Source organism: Rhinolophus hipposideros (genome assembly GCF_964194185.1).
Source record: "Rhinolophus hipposideros genome assembly, chromosome: 12".
In the NCBI taxonomy this organism is placed as follows: Eukaryota; Metazoa; Chordata; class Mammalia; order Chiroptera; family Rhinolophidae; genus Rhinolophus; species Rhinolophus hipposideros.
Genome location: NC_138058.1, coordinates 515,820 through 530,758, shown reverse-complemented (window position 1 = coordinate 530,758; position 14,939 = coordinate 515,820). Strand labels below are relative to the sequence as shown.

General features: G+C 45.2%; 1 protein-coding gene across 1 annotated transcript in view; it reads left to right on the top strand.

The window, feature by feature from the left end:
- The window catches only part of VWA3B (von Willebrand factor A domain containing 3B), a 159,280-nt gene that overhangs the window by 42,324 nt on the left and 102,017 nt on the right, over positions 1–14,939 (top strand). Inside the window, 1 exon segment of the mRNA XM_081068257.1 lies at positions 5,264–5,379. Coding sequence (XP_080924383.1) covers positions 5,264–5,379 — 116 coding nt within the window.

The window sequence follows — 14,939 nt, the reverse complement described above, 5'->3', positions numbered from 1 at the left end:
GTTAATCACTCAGAGGCTGATCCCACATAACACAGAGATCCGGGGAATGTGCATTGTAGCACTTCCCTCTGCATAAGAACTCCGGAGAGAGCTCTATTAAAATGCACGTGTCTTGGCCATAGCCACCGTCTGACGGTCTGGATCCAGGGAGAGCCAGCGACGAGAGTTTGTAACAGGACCCTGCTGATTCTGAGAACCACTCTCTGGTTTCTCTTCGAGCACTTTGAAGTCTAACACCAACTGATTGGCTTCCATTCTGGGTTCCCAAGCCCCCTAACTACAGAAGGGACCTCACTGCCCCACTGTTGCTAGTGGAGAGAGAAAAAGGCTACTGGCAGGGCCGCCTCATTTGTCCTCTGCTCAACTCTTGTGGGCCTTTCCTCTGGGCAGGCGAGAGGCCAGGGAGAGTTCGCTGTGACTTTGAGCAGTTTCACATTCCTGCAGTTCAAGTCCTGACTTGTAGGCTATGCACCGTGGAGTGTGGGGCTTGGAGAAGAGGACAAGGGGTGGCCGGCCCTCCTGTCCCTGCTCTGGCCCTTGAAAGCAGTGCCACCCACGGCCACTAGTGTTTGTGTCTGCCCTGAGTCCCCTGTGGTTCCGGGAGGTCCTCTGCACCGTCAGCTTGAGGCCCAGTTCAAGCGCAGTTATCCATCTGAAGCGCTCGGCTTGCGGGGAGGCTGGACTCTGGGTCCCCCTGTGAGGGCAGAGCCACCAGCCCTCAGGCACAGTGCTGTGCTCTGTGGGCTCTCCAAAGAGCCAGTCTTAGTGGCGATTTGCTTCCTGCACAAGTGACACTGTATTAGCTGGAGTAGATGTCCACCTCGTTCTCTTTTCTAACCTGGAGAAGCCATCCGAGTACAGCGGGCAGCATAGGCCTTGGCACCTGGGCTGTGGGGCCTGCCAGGACAAACCTAAGCATCTCCCCTCTGCCCTGAAAGGAAGCAGGAGGTCCCAGTGGGAGGCAGGCTCAGCCAGACTGAGTCTGTCAGCCTCTCGGGGGGCCATTGGACAAGGCTGGCTTGTTCACTGCCATGAAGCCATCATCCTAGTCTTACCTGAAACCCTTGAGACATACACAGGACTGAGGCTTTCCATGGCCCAGGTGAGGCCCCACACCTCCTGCCATTGGTCCATCCATCTGTCCATCCTCACCTGTGCTTCAGGATTCTCTCTGGGCTGGGTGAGGGGCGACACGCCACTCTAGAGGGCTGCAGGAGCATTACTCACAGGTTTCCTCTGCAACCTGAAGGAAATTTCCAGTGATTACTGACCTGGATTTCAGACAATTGGCTTCAGGGTGTGCCTTAGCCTGTCGCCCCGTGCCCTACTTCTTCTGTTTTTGGTTTTTCTTTTTCAAATACAGTTGACCTACAATATTATATTAGCTTCAGGTGTACAGCATAGTGGTTACAAGGTGATCCCCTGATAAGTCTAGTACCTAACTGGCACCATACGTAGTTATCAAAATACTATTGTTCTTTACATCCCTGTGACTATTTTGTGACTGCCAATTTATACTTCTTAATCCTTTCACCTTTTTCACCCATCTGCCCTGCCCCCTCTCAGCTGGAAACCCTCAAAATGTTCTCTAAGAGTTTGTTTCTGTTTTGTTTGTTTATTTTGTTGTTTAGATTCCACATATAAGTGAGATCATATGATATTTGTCTTTCTCTGTCTGACTTATTTCACTTAGTGTAATACCCTCTAGGTCCATCCATGTTGTTGCAAATGGTAAGATTTCATTCTTTTTTATGGCCGAGTAATAATCCATTGTATATATGTACCACCTCTTCTTTATCCATTTATCTATTGATGGACACTTAGGCTGCTTCCATAGCTTGGCTATTGTAAATGCTGCAATGAACATAGGGCTGCATATATCTTTTTGAATTAGTATTTTGGATTTCTTCAAATAAATATCCAGAGTGGAATTGCTGGGTCATAAGGTAACTCTATTTTTAATTTTTTGAGGACCCTCTATACTGTTTTTAATAGTGGCTGCATCAATTTACGATCCCAACAGTAGTTTACAAGGGTTCTTTTTTCTCCAAATCCTCGCCAACGCTTGTTATTTGTTGATTTTTTGATCACAGCCATTCTGACAGGTGTGAAGGGAAAGCTTGCTGTGGTTTCAGTTTTCATTTCTCTGATAATTAGTGATGTTGAGCATCTTTTCATATGTCTGTTGGCCATCTGTATGTCCTCTTTAGAGAAATTTCTGTTCAGGTTCTCTATTTTGTAATTGGATTGTTTGGGGTTTTTTTAGGTGTTAAGTTGTATGAGTTCTTTATATATTTTGGGTATTAACTAACCCCTTATCAGATGTATCATTGGCAAATATCTTCTCCCAATTGGTTGGTTGTCTTTTTGTTTTGTTGATGGTTTCCTTCGCTGTGCAAAACCTTTTTAGTTTGATGTAATCCCATTTGTTTATTTTTTTCTTTTGTTTCCCTTGCCCAAGGAGATATATCAAGAAAGAAAAATTACTAAGAGCAATGTTAAAGAGTTTATTGCCTATGTTTTCTTCTAGCAGTTTTATGGTTTTGGGTTTTACATTTAAGTCTTTAATACATTTTGAGTGCATTCTTGTATGTGGTGTAAGAAAGAGGTCCAGTTTCATTTTTTTTTGCATGTGTCTGTCCAGTTTTCCCAGGACCGTTTATTGAAGAGACTGTTTTTATCCCATTGTGTATTCTTGCCTTCTTTGTCATAGATCAATTGACCATGGGTTTATTTCTGGGCTCTCTGTTCTGTTCCATTGACGTGTGTGTCTGTTTTTATGCCAGTACCATGCTGTTTTAATGACTATAGCCTTGTGTAGGTTGACATCAGATATCAGGGTGTGATACCACCCCTTTGTTCTTCTTTCTCAAGATTGCTCTGGCTCTTCAGGGTCTTTTGTGGTTCCATATAAATTCTAGGATTATTTGTTCTAGTTCTGTGAAAAATGCCACTGGTATTTTGATAGGAATTGCATTGAATTTATAGATTGCTTTTGGTAGTGTGGACATTTTAATGATATTAACTTTTCTTATCCATAAGCATGGTATATGTTTCAATTTCTTTCTTTGGTGTCTTATAATTTTCTTAGGTCTTTTATCAAATTGGTTAAATATATTCCCAGGTATTTCATTTTTTTGATGCAATTGTAAACGGGATTGTTTTTTTTAAAATTCTCTTTCAGATACTTTATTGGTATGTAAAAATGCAACTGATGATGATTCTGAATATTAATTTTGTATCCTGGTACTTCATGAATTCATTGTTCTAAACATCTTTTGGAAGAATCTTGAGGGTTATCTATATACAATATCATGTCATCTGCGAATAAGGACAGTTTTACTTCTTCTTTCCCAGTTTGAATGCCTTTTATTTATTCTTCTTCCGTGACTGCTGTGGCTAGGACTTCCAGTATGTGTTGAATTGAAGTGGTGAAAGTGGACATGCTTGTTTTCCTGCTTTGTGTTTAACCTTTGGCATTTTAATTATAATATGTCTTGGTGTGCACCTCTTTGGATTCATCTTGTTTGGAACTCTCTGTGCTTCCTGGACTTGAATGTCTATTTCCTTAGCCAGGGTAGGGAAAATTTCAGTCATTATTTTTTCAGATAGGTTTTTAATTCCTTGCTCCCTCTTTTCTCCTTATGATTCAAATGTTGGTATGCTTGAGTTTCCCAGAGGCCCTTTAAACTCTCCTCATTGTTTTTTATTCTTTTTTTCTTCTTGCTGTTCTGATTGGGTGTTTTCCACTACCTTTTCTTCCAGATTGCTGATTCTAATTTTCTGCTTCATCTAATCTGCTGTTGAGTCCTTCTAATGTATTCTTCATTTCACTTACTGTATTTTCCATTTCTGACTGGTTCTTTTTTGTGGGTTCTATGTCCTTTTTTATGTTTTTTTCTCTCTTGGACGAAGTTCTCACTGGGATCATCTTCTCTTCTTTCCCTAAGTTCCTTAAGTATCCTTATAACCGTTGTTTCCAACTCTGGATCTGGTAGACTGCTTGCCTCCATTTAATTTAGTTCTTTGTCTGGAGTTTTGCCCTGTTTTTGTTATGTGGGACGTATGCCTCTGTCTCGTCGCTTTGGCTGCCTCCCTGTGTTTGTTATTCTGCGTTAGGCTGATCTGCTGTACCGCCCAGCCTTGGCAGAAGCTCCTTATAGAGTAGGTCTCCTGAGGGGCCCAGTGGCGCAGTCTCCCTGGGAAACTGATCTGGCTCCTCTGTGGGTGTCCTTTGTGTGGGTTATGTGTGCCCACCTGTTGTAGTTGAGCCTTGGTTGCTGTTGGCATGTCATGGGTGGGAGTGACCCCCAGGCTGTCTGGCTCTGAGGACTGGCTGTGACTACAGCAGACAAGCTGTTGTGCGGAACTCACTCCATGAAGAGGGATTTGCCACAGCGGGCCTCTGTGCCTGCCAAGACCACCCTTTGGGTGTATTGTTTGTGGAGCTGTTTGCATGGTGCTCTGATGTGGTCTGAGGCTGACCACCAGGTGTGCTAGCCTCTTTTGAGCAGCTCTGGTGCAGGCCTATGCTCGGCCTGGCACTGCCTGGTAGGAACTACGGAGTGATCGCGGGTGGCAGCTGCCTATGTACACCATGACTTCTTGAGCTTTAAGGTGCACACAAGCCCCTAAGGAGCTCATTCAGATGCGGATTCAGGCTCAGCGTCCTGGTGGGTACGGAATGTACACCTAACCTGTTTCCAGGTGCTGCTGCTGCTGCTGGGGTCACACTTGGTGGAGTCAGGCCCTACAGACCTGTCCATATAAGAATTCTTTCCATTAGTGCCACACTTAAGTCTTGGGGAAGTGTGTGTTTGCCAAGTTCAAGTTCACTGCAGCCTGTCAGCCATCAGCAGGTGAGCGACCGTGCCTGTTGTCACCTGCTGTCACACTGACCACAGGGCTATGGCACTATGGGGCCTCATCAGACTCTGCTCATCCACACTGCACTGCCATGATTGAACCCTGAGCACAAAGGGCAAGTATAGGCTTGTCAGGGTCAAGAAGTACCATTGAGCTATTATTACCCTGTAGTGAAGAGAAGGGTCATCAGTTAAAAGTCCCAGTGCATTCACAGTTCTCTGTGCACTCCCGCCTCCCTGTCACTTGTCTGTGGGGACAGATAGGGTACAGGGAAAGCAGTGAATTGTCTAGGAGGCTTGGCACCCACGGAAAAGCCCATTCACAATGTCGGGAGATCGTACAGACACACGCACACACCAGCTTCCAGCTTGACACGGCGAATCTCTTCACGTTTCAGGTTCCATGCGTTTGCAGAGCGGACAGAGTGTGTGGAATTTCCTGCTTTCCCCCAAAGGGATGGTGACAGTGCGATGACTTGGAATTCAAGGAAACTGAAAGGAAAACCCCCTCCAGGTACCTGGGATCAGAAAGAAACTGTGTGCCCTGTTTCTTAACAACGTCAGCTCATCCGTGTCCTTAGGAAATAAAACACTGCGTGGGGACCAGTTGTTTCAAGGGCAGAGTTCATGGACGTTGATGGTGAATCTGTCAGCTTAGCAACCAGACATATGTTTATCACCCAGGGAAGTGGCCTAAGCGATGTGTGTTTACAAACATGGGAAGCTTCTGGACACGTGGCTCCAGCCTGTCAGCATAGGACTTAGCTCTTGTTAGGGCCGAGTCACTGTGCTGCCTGGGTTAGCTGGACGCTGAGCTGAGGATGCCTGCGGTTCTCTGGGTTTTCTGCTGCTCAGCCTGTCAGTGAGGCAGTGCTGTAGGTGCACACACGGGACTGACCTGCCTCTCGCGGGGGCCTCTGTGGAGGCTGAATGAACCTCCCTTTTCATTGAGGAATGTGATCAGAGAGTACAACAGGCACAGAAAATGAAGTCACAAAATCAGTGAGAAATAGGGCTGTGACTGGGAAAAACAGTAGTAGACGGTTACTCAGGAAGCCAAGACATAGGCGTTTCTGTGGGCTGATGAAATCGCAAGGTGCCCAAGCCATTGTGAGCCTGTCTGAGAGAAGCAGGAAAGGAAGCAGGCCAGTTAGCCATCTAAGGAAGCCCACCCACCTCCACCCTCTAGCTCCTTCTTAGTAATCCACACACAGATGTCCAGCTTCAGTATGAGGCAAGGACCACTCTTTAGGAACAGGGGAGAAGCTGCAGGAGACAGCTGCTTGCAAGTTTCCTGTGTAGGCAATGGTGTCGCAGAGGCTCCCTGGGGAAGGGCATTGGAACTGAGCAGGAGGCAATCCTGTCAGGTGCAGAGAAGGTGGGGCGGAGTCACAGCAGGTACTCTGGATTCAGATTCTTGTGCCTCAAAGCAGAGCAGGGCAGAGGCCTCAGTGGAGCTCATTGTGCGCACTGCCTTAGGTCATAACCGACACCTTCCTTCTGATGGTGAATTGGACATCTCCAAGAATTTGCAAAAATGTCAGTTGATAAGCAAGATTGATGCTAATGGAAGAAAAAATTGAATTCAAGATGTGTGCATGCCTTCTGAAAATAATTTACAAGATTAAGCCTAGGGGGCAATGACTCAATCAAGGTAAACAATGTGAGATGTCACCAGTTCCCCAAGGCGGCCAATTACTGTAAAGGGGGTTTAATTTGGGCCTATATTCCTTGGCAATTTAGTTTTAAAGGGAAACATATCTGGCTGCATAGCTTATGTTTTCAGCAAGTACCATCTTCCTAACCCTGCAGAGCATAGAATTAAATTGCAGATAAAAACATTTTTCTTAAAGTGCTCAGAGCATTGTGCCTGCCGGTGTAATATCATTTCAGTGATCAATGTTCTGACTTTGGGTCCCATACCCTTAATACGCGATCCATCACAATGTCCCAGAAATGCCAACATTTCAAAACCGGCCTCTCCTTCTCAAAAACTGCCCAGAAGTCCTTGACTGTTTTGGTTTGGAAAATGCCTGCTTTCTAGCCTCTCCCAGGGCCTCAGGCAGTTCTTCAGTCTTTTCCCAGTCTGTTCCCTCTCCCTATGTTCCCATCATCTGTTTCCAGCATTTGTCAGTGTCCAGTTTCCTCAGTCCCCTCTCCAGTTTGGGGAGGGAAGGTGCCCCTCTGGAGGTAATTTGCCTCCTTTTGTAGGGAAAAGAGAGTCTGCAATTCACCTGGCAATTTAAAGAAATGTCCTATTATTGACTTTTCAGATTCCAGATAATTGGCTTTCAGTGTGTAACTTACCGCCACCTCCATGCACTACACCAGTGTAAGACAACTCTGTACTCAAGATAAATAATAGTTTTAGAAATTGTAGCAAAACACACATAACAGAAAATTGACAACTTTAACTATTTTGAAGTGCGCAGTTCAGTGGTGTTAAGTACAGTCACGTCGTGCAACCCATCTCTAGAAATCTTTCCATTTTGCAAAACTGGAACTCTGTATCCATTAAACAACTCCCCATTCTTTCCTCCCCAGCCACTGGCATCCACCAATCTACTTTCTGTCCCTGTTCCACTGTTTTATTATTATTATTTTAAAATTTAACAAGCACTTACATGTTGCCTGTATGTACCAACCTCTAATCAAAGTTTAGCTCACTTATTCTTCATCATGAGTGGGGCTGTTAGTGGTGGTGAGACCAGGACAGAAGGTGGTTAAGAAGCTTGTTCTGATTCAGAGCCAGTAAGTGGCAGAACGAGGGCTCAACAGATCATCCATCGCACAGGCTGCTTTTCTTCAGTGACACGTGGTACGTGTGAAGTGTGATCCATCTCCTTTGACTGTCCCCTGTATCTGCCCTCCTCCCTCTAATACTCTAAAACACTCAATTCCCTTCTCTGGATTCTTTCAGAAGCTCCCTAGTATATTTTCTTCGCTGAGTTCCCATCGATTTTATGTTGACTTCTGTGATTGTTTTCTACTTTCCTGAGTTTTGCGTATTTCATCTCTTCCTGTTGTATTGCCATCTCACTCCTGAGTTTCTGAATTTCTGCTTTGTTTTCTTCCTCACGGAAATGATGGCTTCATGTATATTTTCTAATTCATGGTGAAATATCGGATCATAATTTTCACATATTCCTTGATAACATTTTTAGTCAGTATTATTATCTATCAATAGGTTTCGGCTCTTTCCTCGATTTTTTTCTTTTTTAATAATAGTTTGTTTGGATGCTGTGTGCTATATTTTCTGTGTGCTTCCTCTGTATTATTCAGCACTAAAGCAGAAGACCCAATAGACCTGTGCAGCTGGTCCTGTGGGAGGTCAGGTGGGAAAGGCTCTGCTTCTGGCTCAGGGCTGTCTTCCCTGCTGCTGCAGAGACTGCTGCCTCCAGACAAGTTTTTTCTGGGCGGTGCTGCGTGAAGCCTCCTCTCTTGCCTTCAGAAACCAAGTAGACAGATTTCTGCTGCTAGCCCTTGTTACTGATGTCACAGGATCCAGCGCTGCTGCCAGGCTCACCTTTGACTTTGGTGGGCCCCCCACTTCCTAACGCCTGCCCAGCTCCAGGGAGCCCGCCCCATACACACAGGTTTTCTTCTGCATAGCTTCTGCCTCGCCTCACTGTCGGTGCCTGCCGACGAGACGAACAGTCCCTGAAGTGGGGAGTGAGGATTGAGAAAAAAGAAGAGAGACAAAGATGGGATCCGGAGGGCAGGCAATTCTAAGTAGACTGCCGCACCCCAAGTTTATTTTTGCAGTTTATATACACTGGGCATCAGAAAGTAACAGTACTGTCTGCGATCTAGTAGTTACAATGCTTAGGGCATGTGTTTTGGCCAACTCAGTACTCCCAGACCTTGTCTGGTTCTGTGTTCTCAAAGTAGCAAGTTTCGCCTTGCTGGGAACACAAACCGCTCAAGGAGGTCAAAGGTTCAACATTTCACAAAACAACACCTGCTAGCACTTCAGCACGGTTTCCCACAGGTCCCCCTTTTTTATATAAAATTAACACAAGGGTCGCGCCTGGCTTAGGTGGTTGGTACAGATATGTCCATTTACCTGTCATAGGAGGCCATCCCTCTAGGGAACGGTTCCTGTCTTAGGTTATGTACATTCTTACCAAATCCTTCCCCGTCTTTGGCTGCCGACCCATTGTAGGGGCTTTATACACGGGTGTCAGCGACACGGTGGACCTGGGAAGATAATCTCAACTCATGAACCTTTGTTTGGAGATCGATGAAGCCCTTGAGTATTACCTTTATGAGCAACGGAGTAAAACATATGAATAGAAGAACACCAACAATGATTATTACAAAAGGCAGTAGCAAATGGAACAGAGCTAGAAAGGAGGGGAATTCTCCTCTGAGGCCTTGTATAAATTGTTGTACCACGGCAGATACATCTGCATCCAGTGGTTTGGCCTCTGAGAGCTATTATCTCTCGATGAAACTGGACGAGGTCCAGAGACATATTTTCTTCATGCCATATTCCCTGGAGATGGTATTTAACCCTTTCCCAGGAGACATCTGATTGATTATACATTTTTGGGGTATCACATATCCACTGATATTCTGCATGACAACTAAGTTTAGATCTTATTTTGAGGGAACGCACCTCATCCCCTATATATTGCACCACCTCATATAAGGCATCTAGTTTTGCATTTAGCTTCTCATCAATATGTCCTTGAGTTCCCAATGCTGTGGTTACATTTTTAGCCAATGTGTTTACATGTTGAGCATCATGAATGGACTGTGTAAGAGTGACAGCAGCAGTACCTGCCGTAGCAATTAGTGTGAAAATTGCCACAATGCCAGCTATAAATAACCCAACAGCTCGAGGCTGTCTGCTTAATGCCTTATTAATTTGTTCTATGATCTGTGTGCCTCGGTCCGAGTACCAAGGACCTGAAATGTTAACAGGTACCATAATGAAAGAGGGTTGGTGGAGAACCACAGCTCTAGTTTTGTCATTTGACCAAGTGATGCAATACCTTAGGTTACACTGTATACAAGATACATTAAACTGGACCCCATCAATAGGGGTGATGTTAGAATTACCAATCATAAGCACATAGGGAGCCTTGACACAAGCAGTGGTATTGCCTTCTACCTTGCCTCGTCCCTCGTCCATACTCATAGTCACTGTATCCACTGCTCCCACTAGTTTCCAAATATGTCTTTGGGGCCGGGAGGTATACCATAATCCCACAACCACTCCAGTCTTAGTCCCGTGTTGGACATCAGCACCTGTGTCATGGCCTCCGGACCATCTATAACAGCTTGATTAAACCCAGGGACACTATATTCCCCGGGTTCTTTATAACATTGTCTCCAAAGGATGGATCCGTTGTTTTTTCTGTTCTCCTCACCGCAAGGATCTTGGGCTTGTGGTGGAAGTGGGTTTTTATCCCTGATGTTTTTCCATCCTGCTGGCTGATGGAATGTGACACTCTGTCCTTGGTTGTCTCCGTGAATTGTCTGGCTGCCCACACGGAAACATCCAGTAATGTTGACATTCTTCGCGAAGCATATGGGGAGTCCTACGCCCAAGCCGCTATGATTGAATCCAACAGCTTGTAGGACGGCAGGAGCGAATGGGTGTCCTAACAGCCTAATGTCATTTGTCCCAACAATGACTTCAGGCCCGTTCCACACTGGGGGGTGTAGCATGGGAGGGTCAGGAACATATGCCCAGTATGTCTCACCCCGAGGCATCTGCGCAACCAGCAGGATCTCAAAGACGCTCATCAGCAAGCCGCACCAACCTCTCAGGCAGCCACCGCGCACCTCCATTGTCCTGTGAATAAACACAAACATGCCCTCGTCCCCAAATTAGGACTGGGTCTGGCCCATGCCACTGGTTAGTAAGTGGATCCCGCCATCTCACTTGGGCATAATCTTGTTTAGTGTTAGGATGCCAGAAGCGATCTGCGGCAGATCTGCCACGCGTATCCAGGTTTAAAAACTTTAGAACAAAGAGTGTGATTAAGGATTGTATGTGGGGAGACGGGGTAGACCTCCCCCTTTCTTATTTTTTCAACTTGAGCCTTTATCGTACTATGGGCCCGCTCTACAATACCTTGGCCTTGAGGATTATAGGGAATGCCTGTCTTGTGGATAATAGAGAATTGAGTGCAAAACATTTGAAAACCCTTGCTGGTATATCCAGTTCCATTATCCGTTTTGATTTCTGGGATGCCCATTGCAGAAAAGCAATGTAAGCAGTGATTGATAACATTTTTAGTACCGTATTTGCTGGCGTATAAGACGATTTTTTGGCCCTGAAAAATATGCCTCCAAGTGGGGGGGTCGTCTTATACGCCAGGTACACTTCAGATAGACTGCCCATAGTGCTTGCCCCGTGCCATAGTGGCCTCCCGATGCCCGCCCACTTCATTCCACATACCGTTCAGGCATCAGCAGCGCTGCTGGGTGTATGCTCGGCTGTTATGCGATTTTGCTGTTATGCGATTTTACCACACTCGCAAAATCGCACACAGCCGAGCATACACCCAGTATGATAGCGCAAAATCGCGAATCGCGATACCATACTGGGTGTATGGTCGGCTGTGTGCGATTTTGCGAGTGTGGTAAATTCGGGTTACCGTATATTTCTTTACATATGCATTGAAGATTCGCGATTTTGCGCTATCATGGTGCCTGTTAGAATGTTGAAGAGCTCGCACTTGCGCACTAGTGAGGTCCCAGAGAGATGCTGATGCAAGGGTGGACCAGACTGCTATAGTGACAGGGCGGGCAAACAGGGAGCAGGGACCAATCAAATCAGGCTTTGTATACAGCCAACAGCCAACCACAATATTGCACCATTGTACAGTACAGCATAGAAAATGTCGACCAGTCAAACCCCTATCATCCCTATCATGGCACCAGCCAAAAGAAAGAAGTATGATGCAAATTTTAAACTGAAAGTTATTTGGTGTGTGGAAGGTGTGCGGAAGAGGGGGTAGTCTTATACGGCGAGTATATAACAAACTCTGTATTTTGAGTGGAAATGTTAAGGGGTCATCTTATACGCCCAGTCGTCTTATACGCCGGCAAATACGGTAGCCTCTCCCGATTGGGCTGACGCCATAATAAATCTTGAAAATGTCTCTATTGACACATGGACATATTTTAATTTTCTGAATTTAGGTATGTGCGGGACATCCATCTGCCATAGCTCATTGGGTTTTGTACCTCGGAGGTTAACCCCCAAGTGAGGCACAGTGTGATGTGTAGGACATATAGGGCATCGTTTTACAATCTGTCTGGCTGTTTCTTTTGTAAGCTGGAATTGTCTTCTTAAGCTTTGACTGTTTTGATGATGAATAAGGTGAGATTGTTGAGCTCGTTCAACATTGGTTAGGGCAACAAGTCTGGTGAGCTGATCTGCAGCATTGTTGCCTTCAGAGAGGGGTCCAGGTAAGCCGGAGTGAGCTCGAATATGTCCTATGAAGCAGGGTTGGAGATGCTGTCTAATTAATTGTTGAATTTGTATAAAGAGGTTTTGAATTTCATTATTTGGTGTTTCAATAGATGGCGCAGTCTCTAGCTTTATAATGGATTGTGCAATATAATGGCTATCAGTATACAGATTGAAAGGTGCAGAGCGTAACTGTTGGAATATGGCCATCACGGTTCGGAGCTCAACTACCTGAGCCGAAGCAGGGGAAGAAGACAGTATGTGGTTTTTTTTCCAATAACATATACCGCCTTACCATTAGAAGATCCATCAGTAAAGGCCAATGTGGCATTCCCAATGGGCCGATGTTGGACTATTTTAGGAAATACAAATTCATGAGCTTGGGCAAAGTGTAACAATTTACTACTAGTATAATGTATGCTGATTTTTCCTGTGAAGTTGGCAAAAGCAATGGCCCAATTATCAGAATTTTGGAACAGCCACTCGATTTGTAATAGCGTGAAGGGTACTCCTATGATTTGTGGCTCTTTTCCGAAATATTTTGTAGATTCTGTTCTGGCTATCTGAACTAAGGATGCTACTGAATCATAATAAGGAGTTAATACTCGAGAGGGTGAAACAGGAAGATGGAGCCACCTTAATGGTCCTTGTTGCCAAAGGACAGCAGTGGGAGTATGAGCTGCGGCCAGAATATAAGCCTCCCCCGGTTGGGTGTAATCTAAATATTGAATTTCTTGTGATGCTATAGCTGTTTCTACCTTTTCTAGTTGACTATTCCTTTCTCTTACACGTTCATTATAACACACTCCCTCATGCCTGGGATCAATGGCATCTCTTACCAAGTCCCACAGGGAAAAGGCATCCACAGGCACCTTAGAGGGTCCATGCGCTTCATAATGTCCTTGTAACCGTTCTCTCACCTTTTCCCATGTCTCTAGATTTAGCGTCCCCTCCTCAGGGAACCAAGGACAAACTTTTTCTACAAAATCAAGAAACCTAAGCACTGAGCCTCACTGGTTTTTACTCCTCTAGCCTTTAGCATACTTTTTAACATCTGAGTAAACAACTGTCGTGCAGGGTCTCTGCTCCCACTCCTCGGCCAAGAACGCAGGACACGGTAAGGCCAAAAAGGAACACCCATGGAGCCATAAGTAGGGGCAATATATTCTCGCTGGCGGCTGGGCTGGAGACACAGGAAGCAGGATCTACATAATCTGTCTAACAGCAGTCCGCGCTTGCCAGCCACCATCCTCTTGCTAGCCCCCATTCCCTACCTGCTAGCGTAGCCACAGCCGTTATATTAGTGGCCAGTGGCTTACGGGTTACAGCTGACGGCAAACTAGCCACAGCTGCTGGCCATCTGATCACAGTTGATGGCCATTTACTACCCGAGCCAGCACCTTTCTATGTGAGGCCGAGAGCCTGGAAACTGCTCTCTGGGGCTCTGTCCCCACAACGACATTCTGCTGTTACCCTGTCCCATGATTTTTTACTCCTGACTGTGGTATCTCACCGCACCCCTTACCTTATGCGACGCGTCTCAGCTCCGTGCGGTGTCCTTCACTTTATCCCCAGTATTCAGGTCCCTGTTCGGGCGCCACTTGTCGGTGCCTGCCGACGAGAGGAACAGTCCCTGAAGTGGGAAGTGAGGATTGAGAAAAAAGAAGAGAGACAAAGATGGGATCGGGAGGGCAGGCAATTCTAAGTAGACTGATGCAGTTCTAAGTAGAATGTCTCAGTTCTAAGTAGAATGCCGCACCCCAAGTTTATTTTTGCAGCTTATATACTCTGGGCATCAAAAAGTAACAGAACTGTCTGCAATCTAGCAGTTACAATGCTTGGATAAACAAGGGCATGTTTTTTGGCCAGCTCTGCACTTCCTGACCTTGTCTGGTTCTGTGTTCTCAAAGCAGCAAGTTTTGCCTTGCTGGGAGCACAACCACTCAAGGAAGTCAAAGGTTCAACATTTCACAAAACAACACCTGCTAGCACTTTAGCACGGATTCCCACATCTCACCTGCTCTCAACATCGCATACCTGGATGTTGCCGTTGTCTCCTAATTTCACAGAAGAAGGTATTTATGTTTTCTTTTTCATTTGCATTTCCCCCCATAATTTCTAGGAAAAAGGGAAAAGATATTGACATATGCTTGTGTTTACCCTGGAAGTAAAGACTACATCTTAAATGTTCAAAGGTATATTGAAGTGAGCTCTGAGACCAAATGTGAAACCTGATGTCCGCATCCAGTGTAGGCTGCCTGGGATATTTCACTTTTACTTGTCATGCAGTATGTTGCCACTCACTGTACTTATATCAAAAGAGGATCATTGAACACAGCCCATCTAACATCAGTTTCTCAAATTCCAGAATAACTTATGATAAGTTGGTATAAAATTCTGGTGTTTTAAAAGAGAATATAATTTACTATATTTAATATAAATATTAAAAAATAACTATCATCATCTGTTTTCTTCTCCCATCATTACATCAGTTATTTTCTAGAAACCATGATATCACTTTGAATTATTGAATGAGAGTGAAGAAGTATACTAATCCTCTAAATGCTTAACTTTGGTCACTTCAAAGGATTCTTCCTAAGGTGGTTAAACCTGGTGTGTGTGTGTGTGTGTGTGTTGCTAGG